This window comes from Eretmochelys imbricata, chromosome 2, assembly GCF_965152235.1.
Source record: "Eretmochelys imbricata isolate rEreImb1 chromosome 2, rEreImb1.hap1, whole genome shotgun sequence".
Classification (NCBI taxonomy): Eukaryota; Metazoa; Chordata; order Testudines; family Cheloniidae; genus Eretmochelys; species Eretmochelys imbricata.
This window is the reverse complement of record NC_135573.1, coordinates 161,402,701-161,413,191: the sequence shown is the minus strand read 5'-3', so window position 1 is coordinate 161,413,191 and position 10,491 is coordinate 161,402,701. Positions and strand designations below refer to the sequence as shown.

At 41.8% G+C, this 10,491-nt stretch overlaps 1 protein-coding gene across 2 annotated transcripts in view; it reads left to right on the top strand.

Annotated features, from left to right (window-relative positions):
- Nucleotides 1–1,942: 1,942 nt before the first annotated feature.
- INO80C (INO80 complex subunit C) overlaps nucleotides 1,943–10,491 on the top strand; it is a 39,759-nt gene continuing 31,210 nt past the window's right edge. The window contains exon 1 of one of the 2 annotated variants that reach the window (XM_077810924.1): nucleotides 1,943–2,182. In XM_077810924.1, coding sequence (XP_077667050.1) covers nucleotides 2,033–2,182 — 150 coding nt within the window. In that variant the 5' untranslated portion in view covers nucleotides 1,943–2,032. The remainder of the gene's footprint in view (nucleotides 2,183–10,491) is intronic. The other variant, XM_077810925.1, reaches the window with a different exon arrangement.

Below are 10,491 nucleotides of genomic sequence, written 5' to 3'. Positions count from 1 at the left end.
TTTCTGTGATGAAAGAGACAAGCTTCCAAGCTTATCATAGAATATCAGGGTTGGAAGGGACCTCAGGAGGTCATCTAGTCCAACCCCCTGCTCAAAGCAGGACCAATCCCCAATTAAATCATCCCAGCCAGGGCTTTGTCAAGCCTGACCTTAAAAACTTCTAAGGAAGGAGATTCTACCACCTCTCTAGGTAACGCATTCCAGTGTTTCACCACCCTCCTAGTGAAGAAGTTTTTCCTAATATCCAACCTAAACCTCCCCCGCTGCAACTTGAGACCATTACTCCTTGTCCTGTCATCTTCTACCACTGAGAATGGTCTAGAACCATCCTCTTTGGAACCACCTCTCAGGTAGTTAAAAGCAGCTATCAAATCCCCCCTCATTCTTCTCTTCTGCAGACTAAAAAATCCCAGTTCCCTCAGCCTCTCCTCATAATTCATGTGTTCCAGACCCCTAATCATTTTTGTTGCCCTTCACTGGACTCTCTCCAATTTTTCCACATCCTTTTTGTAGTGTGGGGCCCAAAACTGGACACAGTACTCCAGATGAGGCCTCACCAATGTCGAATAGAGGGGAACGATCACGTCCCTCGATCTGCTGGCTATGCCCCTACTTATATATCCCAAAATGCCATTGGCCTTCTTGGCAACAAGGGCACACTGTTGACTCATATCCAGCTTCTCATCCACTGTCACCCCTAGGTCCTTTTCCGCAGAACTGCTGCCTAGCCATTCGGTCCCTAGTCTTAGTGGTGCAATGGATTCTTCCGTCATAAGTGCAGGACTCTGAACTTATCCTTGTTGAACCTCATCAGATTTCTTTTGGCCCAATCCTCCAATTTGTCTAGGTCCATGGACTTGTGTACATCCAGCTTTTCTAAATAGTCCCTAACCACTTCTTTCTCCACAGAGGGCTGGCCACCTACTCCCCATGCTGTGTTGCCCAGCGCAGCAGTCTGGGAGCTGACCTTGTTCATGAAGACAGAGGCAAAAAAAGCATTGAGTACATTAGCTTTTTCCACATCCTCTGTCACTAGGTTGCCTCCCTCATTCAGTAAGGGGCCCACACTTTCCTTGGCTTTCTTCTTGTTGCTTACCCATGTATGAGCTGAAGAGAAAGCTTGTCTCTTCCACCAACAGAAGTTGGTCCAATATATTACCTCACTCATCTTGTCTCTCTAATACCCTGGGACCAATACAGCTACAACTCCACAGCAAATAAAGTCACTGCTAGAGCCAGACTTTATTTTCCTTTACTCCCAGTGCAATTCCAGTGAATATACAGGGTTATGCAGCTCTTTGTGTAGAATATGGCCCCCGATTCACCAACAATTCAGTATCTGCTTCTGATAGGTGAACACGGGACTGGGCATATTTTGTGGATACCTCCTACCCCAAAAAACAGTCCTCCTGGACTAGGAGTGAAATACTGAGGCCAGGTCTAAATGTACATCACTATAGTTAGGTCACTGGGGGTGTAAGAGAGCCATACCTCTGATTGAGACAGTTATACCAACCTAACCCCAGGTGAGGTCAGCACTCTGTTGAGGGAAGGGCTCCTCCCACAGACGGAGCTGCTGGTGGAGGTGGGTTAACTACACTGATGGAGGACGCTCTCCTGTCCACAAAGTAGCCTCTTCACTGAGTGCAGCCCTGCCCTGAGGCCACCAGGCCCATGCCGAAGGGCTCCCGGGGCCTTGCATTTCCTCCCCCAGACCTCTGGTCCCGTCCCCCGCCCAGGCCGCCTCTCTAATGAGCACCTGGGCGCCCCGAGCGGGGAGCTGCCGCCACAGGCACCTCGGATCTGAAGGAAGGAGGCGCCCAGAATTCCAACCGCACGCGCTACTCCCGCCTGCCCAGCCCCCACCGACCCGCGGAAAAAGTCGGAGGAAGCCGCGCATGCGCAGCAGCGAAACTGGAGGCACGGCCAGGGAGCGAAATCAGTCCGCAGCCAGCCGGCCGCACTGCGCGCGCGCGCGCGCTCCCGCGGGGAGGGGCGGGCAGCCGGATCCGGCCCAGTGGAGGAGGGGGGAATGGCCAGTCTGGTGCCAGGGGCAGCGGCTCCCGCCCCCGCCGCCCTGGGAGCGGCCCGCAGCAAGAAGCGTCCGGCGAGCCCGGGCAACGGCAGCGGCCCCAGCAAGAAGAAGAAGGTGCCGGCGACGGTGAACGGCCCTCAGCTAGCAGTGAGTGTGGGTGGTGAGGACTGGTGAGGGAGGAGTGCGCATGTGCGGGGGGGGACGGGAGGAGTGCGCATGTGCGGGGGTCATAGCGCGCGCGCGCCCCCCCCCAAGCCTGCATTTCCCACAGCCACGTGCCGTAGGCGGGGCGCTCCCATCCACTGGTGCCCTTGACCCCCCCCCCCCCCCGCATAAGCCGGCGTGAGGCAGCGTGGCCTAGCAGGCAGAGCACTGGATCAGGACTCTAGAGCTAGGTTCTATTCCTGCCTCTGCCACCAGCCTCCTGGGTAACCGTGGTACCTTTGTGCCTCAGTTTCCCCATTTGTGAAATGGGGTTAATGACACTGGGCTCCTTTGTCAAGCACTTTGAGACCTGTTGTCATACACTCTTAGAGCATCTCAGCACAAAAAATCAAGGGATATGTCCCCCAATACACATGGGTGAGTGGAGAAACGGAGGACAAAGTAGTGCAAATGGGGTTTTGCAATGGAAATGCTCATACCTGAGCTAGGCTAAGCCAGATCCTAATCACCTGGGTTAACTGTGTATTGTAGCTATAGCTTAAGGGATGGAGCCTCACACAGGTGCAATAAAGGCATGTTTAAAACCACTTTATATGTATCTAGGTCACTAAAAGGTGTTGTAAATGTGTTAGAACGCCCAATCAGACCCTGCTTTGGAGAAGTTAGATTTTAGGCATGATTGCTGCAAACCCAGAATCCTGTACTATGCTCAAGGACTTATGTTCAGCCCAATATAATTCATATAATTGGCCCTTCCTTGAGTTCCACCACATACAAATCTCGTAAGTATGATGGTGCTTTTAACTCAAGATGGCCTGTTGGGCTACATGTTGAATTAGCCCAATTCATCAGTTGCTAATACAATTACTCTTTGCATCTTGAGTGTTATTTCACAGGGTGTGCTGCTCTCACTTGAGTTAAACTAGCACAAGAGGAGTTAGGTGTCTTCACTGCAGAGTTATTACATAGTGTGGTATAGTGTCATGCATCTCTTGAGCTATCTATGCCTACCAAATGAGGATTGGGGCCAATGGAGCATGCATGTCTTTACATGTGAATGTTGAAAAGTTGAGTCTCTGTAGGCTTTGTGTGTGTATAGTGTAGATCCTCAATGATTTCTATTCCCTTTTCAGGAGGCATAACAGTAGCTAGAACTAGTCCAAAAACAGAAAAAGTTTCCGTGACAAAAGTCTGTCCTTATTTTTCATAGAAAATATCTACTTGCACACTTTTTTGATTAGCTCTAGTGGTATTACAGCTTCTAAGTGAGCAATGCTGCCAGTAAGGTTGCTTATTTTCACAAAAGCCTTGGGGAGATCAATGGGGATAGCTCTGGAATTCCCAGCAAATCCTCTGACCCTGTAACTTGAAGATCACCATCCTTGTTCTTCTCTGTATGACAATTAGCCCTCCCTCAGCTGGACAGCATCTCTGCAACTCCCATGAGTTCAGCTTGTGGCATTTACAGATCTTCCTTTCCCCTTCTGTGGTATTATCAATAAGCAGTGAAGTTTTTGGCCCACTGTTGTTTGTAACACTGGCTGCTAGCTAAAATAATGTTAAAAATGGTTGCCAACCATTATCACATTTGACAACCATTTTCAAGGGCTGTTGTGGCTAGCAGTCTGGATGTTCAAGGATGGTAAGGGCGAAGTGTATATTTTATATGACTTGTTTATAAGAAAATCTATCTTTATGTTTGAGATATATTCTGTGTCAATAGACAGCTGCTAGTAAAGTGAAAGAATCCTTAATTTCCTGCCCTAAATTGGGTTGTAATATTTTGTACTAAACAGCTTTTGCATTCCTCCCTTGAGGTGGCTGCATTGCACTGGTGGATGAAGTAATTTCTCTACACAGTGTATGAAGTACTATATATAAAAGTATGCTATTGACTTCAGTGGTGCAGGGTCTGTTCCAAAAAGTCACAACTCAGGAGCTTAGGCTCAACCAAAAGCATACTTAACCCCCTGGAATGAAGAAAATCTGCTGTCAGTATACTGGTTCTCTGGCCATCAAACAGACACACGGTGTTGACTAGCTGTGGAGAATGCCATATCCTCTGTACCTTAGGCAGAAGAAGAGACACCCTGATGCAGGACTTTTAAAACAGAAACATAGAAATGAAGTTGGTCTGTATATTTTTAGAGTTAGAAACACTCATCATTTGGCATGTTCTTCAGCAATTACTTTTTCTACCCATACCCCATAAATTCCTACAATTTTTAGTTACACAGCTACCAACGTATTCATGCATAAACTGATTTCTGACAAGATGAAACACTTAATAACTCCAGTCTCTAATCTAATCATAATGCAGCCAGTCATCAACTAGCTCTAACTCTACTTCATGAGTATCCCTCTGATTAAGTAGCTCAGTCAGTCAGCGACTAGTTCATCCACAAACATTGTAAACCTTTCTGTACTAGCTGGTAATTGTGGGACTTTTTTAAAACTTAACTGAATGAGATTCACCTGTCCAACAGTCTGATAGGTAGATACACCTTTTATACAATCCAATTTTAAAACAAGTTTTGTGAGAATGCTTAGTACTCTTCATACCATTCACTTTCCAAGTTAACCTCTTTTGACCTTATTTTTTAAAACTTTGCATGCTAAGCATATCATTAGTCATATGTCTCAATATGGAATGTTTTTTCTTGTAAAGAAATAGACACTATGGAACAGATGGAAAAAATAGAGTTAACATTCCCCAGTTTAAATCAGCAAATTATAGTTAATAATACATACGTTACACACTTATGTAAATGTATGCAAGATTGGGCCTTTAGATTGCAAGCTCTTAGGGTAAGGAAGTGCCTTCTTATATCTTTTTAAAGCACCAGCACACTTTTTGGAATTGTGTAAATAATTATTGATGCACAGGACCTTGTGCTTGGCCTTTTCACCGTAGGTGTATTTCATATTTAGTGCTTAGTCTGCACTTTTCCCCACATCTGTGGGTCAGTCTCCATGAAGTTAAACAAAAACTGTTTAACCCCATAAGCCTTATTTTCCCTTTGCATGCTTTAGAGTAGTAGCTACTACAGTGCTTGAACTGGGAAGAATGTTGGTATGGTTGAAATATAGATTTCAAACAAAAAAAAGGAATAAGGAAAGCAGTGAGAGCAAATAAAGTTTTGTTTATAAATTGTTTTATCACCTTCACCTGGTAAAATAATTGGTTAATGGGAAGATTTGTGTGCTCTTGTGCATCCTGGAAGAAGGACTGGGTTTCTTGCTACGTATCAGTGCAGCTCTGTACTGGACTTGGACTATATTTACCCAACACATGACCTAGTGTATACATTGAGAACTTACCTTTAATTCATCTGTGTCTCACAAACATGAACAATAAAATATTGTTCACTGTTTGTAAAAGGTATTGAGTCATGTTTGTTTTGGAAGGCCACAGCACATAATGCTTTTCAGTCATGTCTGCAATAAGAGACACAGCTCTTTTGGAAATAATGCCTGTATTTACCAAATGCAGAATTTAAAATGAATTTACAGGAGAGCATGATTGCAGTTTGATTACATCACTGTTATTAGTCTTACACGATTATTCCTCCCATACTGTTGTTCCATTGAAAAATACTTCAATCTTGCTGGAGTTCAGTATTTTTAATATTGAGGATTAATGTGAATATGAAGTAGAGATGGAAATCAGTAGAAAACCATTGCTTTTATTATTGATTGATATAGCACCCATTCATTTAGGGATTGTCTACAAGAGGATTTTGTTGTTGTTTGGTTTTTTTGCTAAAAGGATTTCCACTGTTGCTCGCGTTCTTTCAGCTCCATCAGAATCAATGGGAGCCCTAGTGTGCTCTGAGCAGCTTAGGTGCCTGCCTAACTGTATACAAAACAGCCTATAGGAGGAGGTCTCCTTAACCTGAGAGATGGTAGATCAATGTTCGAATCCCTCCTCATCAGGTAGAGCAGGGGGTTTGAACTGGGGTCTCCCGCATCTTAGGTGAATACTCTAACCACTGGGCTAAAGGTTATAAGGGAGGGCCTCTTCCCGTCGTTGGCCATCTTGTGTGGAGTTAGGCAGCCTTTGAGTATGCCTAGTGGATTAGGTGGAGTTGCGCTGGGGATTAAGTGGGAGGCAAGCCTCTGGATATCCAGTGTGAGGCAGCAGTGTACATGCTCAGAAGCAGAAACATAGGTGACTAGGACACTTTTACTGAAAAGGCTGAGTAAGTTTAGTCACCTGCAGGGTTGGGCGGCTGCTGAACAGGAGTTTTTTGGATCACAGTTGCAGTAAAAGTGGGACTTAGGCACCTATGTCTGGGGGATAGACTTCTAAGTCTATTGTACACAAAACTATATGCTGCATTGTACAGCAGGATGTATTTGCTAATCAGAAAACAAAACAGAATGCCTGCCCTGAAGAGCTAACTAGCTAAAAGACAAAATGTGACAGTACAGGTAACCGAGGGATAGGGAAAACATTATCATCGGTAGGTTTGTCAGAAGATATTTGCATATGATTGACAGAAGATGGAAAGTGCTATTTAAGTGCTAAATATTATCATATGTAAGGGTTGTGGTGTACCATTAGTTTGAAAGGCTGCTCCAGGCATAGTAACATACATACAATAAGGTGAGTTTTAAATAAATGCTTCGCTTTGAAAATCATACCACAGTTTGTCCTATGCTTTGGATACATAGAAAACCCTTCATAAAATTTCATGGCAGAGCTTTCCTGCACTTTTTCCCCTATATGCATCAGCATATGTAGTTTCTCTTTCTATTTTTAGTGTTGTAGTAAGTCTTGATATAGTTTATTTTAATCTTCATTTTGCAAACGCTTTTCTCCAGTGTTTCAATGGCATTTAAGAATTGGTTACATAAGTGACTTGATATGATGTTTGTCTCAAACAGTGAATGTAGTTAATTGGAACCTCCTTGTTTTTATATAATTAGTAATGTAATAAACACTTTATTTTATTTAATATGTCAAGTGCCTATAACAAAAGTAACTAGGAGTCGTACAATAGTATTAAAACATATACAAGTCAAAATGACAATATCATTCCCTTACTAAAGGGTTGCCTCTCCTAAACAATCGAAGAGATTAAACCCCAAGATAAACACAAAATATTGTTCATGTTAAAGCATGACTGAACTAAGATGATCATCAAATTAGGTATCTGATAGACAGTCATATTTTCTAAACCTCAATATCCGGGCCTTTAAAAATACATATATATGAATTACAATTATGTAACGAGAGCCTGCTCCACTGTGACCACAGTCCCTCTGACTTCAATGGAACAGAATTGGGCCCTAATCCATTTACCAAATATGATAATAAAAAAAATGCTATTTTCTCAAAGCCATAAAAATACCCTCACTGTAAATAGGAAACTATCAAATAAATTTTAATGTAATTTTGTTTTAAAAAATTTCATGTTCAAGCTGACTTTAATTCCCTTAAAAATAAGATTATTGAGGAAAAGTTGAACTATCCTTAACACAGAAGTAGTGAGTGCCACCACCATAGCTATCATGTTCTGGTTGAGTACCCCTTACAGCATTCTGCATTGTAATGAGTTCCCACAAGGCAACTAAAAATTAATCACTCATTTAAATTAAATGAGCTCAAAAAAGTTAAGGTCTCCAAACTTATTCTAATTACTGTAACATTGTCTTATATAAGATTTGTTGTGATAAAAATAACAGTTCTCCTCTATACTTGGAAATTTAAAATAAAAAACAACAAAGCATGTTTCTGAAGAACCCATTGCAATGATAGTGATTAGGGAACCAGAAATAATATGATCATGTGCGTGTGTATATAGTTATGTAGTTGTTGATTTAAAAAAAAACGGTCATGTCATTATGCTGTAGAGCAGTGGTTCTTAACCTTTACTGTAGCCTACACCCTTTTGGTTCTCAAAATATGTTCTTGCACCCCTTATCAAAAATTGTTGAAGCAGGTCAGTTCTTTAAACCTGTTTGTATATAACAGTAATCGTTAACTGTATAATATTAATAAATACATGGATTTGATTAAACAAAGTAGTTGTACTTACATGCCTGTGCTTAATTTCTGTTTGATGATTTACCTTCTAAAAACATCTGGCATGTCTCGCACCCCCAGAAAGGGCATCTCGCATCCCCAGGGCGTGCGTGCACCCCAGGTTAAGAACCACTGCTCTAGAGCATAAACTTTCATTTTCTGTAGCTCTTAAGGTTGTTAAGATAACTGATGAAGCAATGTCTATCTCAGGCCTAGTCTACGCCAGTAAGATAGGTCAACCCAGCTACGTCACTCCGGTGTGAAAAATCCACACCCCGATCTACATAGTTAAGCTGACCCAAGCTCCTGTGTAGATCGTCGACAGAAGAATTCTTCTGCTGACCTAGGTACCATCTCTCGGAAAAGTTCCAATGGAATCTATGCCAGTGGAATTACCCTCCCATCATTGCAGGCAGTGTCTACACTGAAGCACTACAATGGCGCACCTGCAGCTGTGCCACTGTTTTGTTTTAAGTGTAGACAAGCCCTAAATCTGCAGGCAGCCTGAAGCAATACCTTCTGGAAGATGTGAAGTGTTCCCATGGGATGTTAACTCAAATCTACTCAAAGTCAATTTAAATATCTATCTTGCTGGATGTAGTGGCAATATTGGGGATGTTGGTTAGCTAGTTACTGCTACGGGCTGCTGGGATGAGGAATTCAACTTCCCTCTCTCAAATTCAATCACATTCACAAGGAAGGAAGTATGGAGGAGATGCATCACCTCATTAGTACCAAAAGCCTCAAGGACCTTTTGAAGTAAAGCCTAGGCTTTCACTGGGCTTTAACTCAACCAATTTAGCATAAATTACCTTGTTTTAGCTAGAGTTTTAGACAATATTAGTTAGATTGAGCTAGCTGACATACTCTATCATCACACCTTTAAATCGTAGCCGAGGCAAGGCCCTGGAACGCCTTGCAAAGTTAGGTGTTGCAACAAAGCAGACAGCGAACAGCTAAATATTAAATATGAGTATTAAATACCAGCAAGTTCTTTTATTGCTGTCCCAAAGACTAGCTTTATTTACTAGGGGTCCAGAAATGAGAACCAAGACTGTTCTTAGATATTTGTAGATGTATAATCCATCCAGTCTCTTAAAGAACCAGCATCCCTCTACATCCTTGGTGATAGGAAGATTATGTTTATAACACACAGTTAACAAACACTTCTCAGTAATATTCATAATATCATCTGGCCAAGATTATAATATACGTGTTTTAATTCAGCTTTATAAAAAAAAGAATAATTTTTAAAACTAGTCATTTTAAAAGGGTGACTATTAAGGCTGGGAGGTCTAAAAATTGATTTGCTTGACGTTTGTCACATATTGAAGGATTTAGAGTATCCGTAATCACAAAAGTATGTGTATTCCAAATCAACCTATGCCAATCCCAGAGAAATGCTACCCCCCCATGTGATTTGATTTGAGATTCAGAGTAAACACAGATGTGCTCCCACCCTTCTTTCTACATCATAGCACATGTGTATTGATTTTACTATGGATCTCAGTAAATTGGTGTCAGATTTTTCACCCTCTTTCTTCTCCCCTTCTCCCAGCATAAGGTTTAAAATAATTTACTTTAGCTAATGGGCGTGCAACATCTTTTAAAAATCTATGCAGGATCTAGCAACTGCTGCACTTCGTTTTATGATGTATAACAAAAATACAAGAGACTCAGAAAAGGACAAGGAGAATGATTGGATGTTTCTGTCAGAAGGAGATAATACTGTACTAGGATTATTTGATTTTGAAAGAGAAGTGTAAGAGGAGATACGACAGTGATACTGTATAGAAAATTCGATTCAGACACTTCACACATTAGCAAGATAGCTCACTTAAGATGTGACGCTCATAAAAATGGTCATGTTAGAATCAAATTAGCTGTTTAAAATGGTCAAGGTAAACCAGACTCAATTAGGAATAACGTGAATATTTATCTAGATACTGCAGCTTTATACATCTGAACTACTCTTTTACACACTTCAGTATGTGTTACAAGCTTGCACTGGATAGCATTTCAGTTTTTGCTTCAGAAAAGTGATAGACATTATATAAACATGTTAATGTTAGGGTACGGAAGTTAATAGAAAATTTAATTTTGTAGTTTAACAGGGTTTTGAATTTAATGGTTTGTATCAAGAAGCAAGCAAAGCAGAGACTTGTCCATTGGGTTATTCATTTAGTGATTACATTCCATGTATATTTACAGGTGCTAAATTATCTGCAGGAGTGGCTCTCTCTTTGTTCTCTGGAGATAG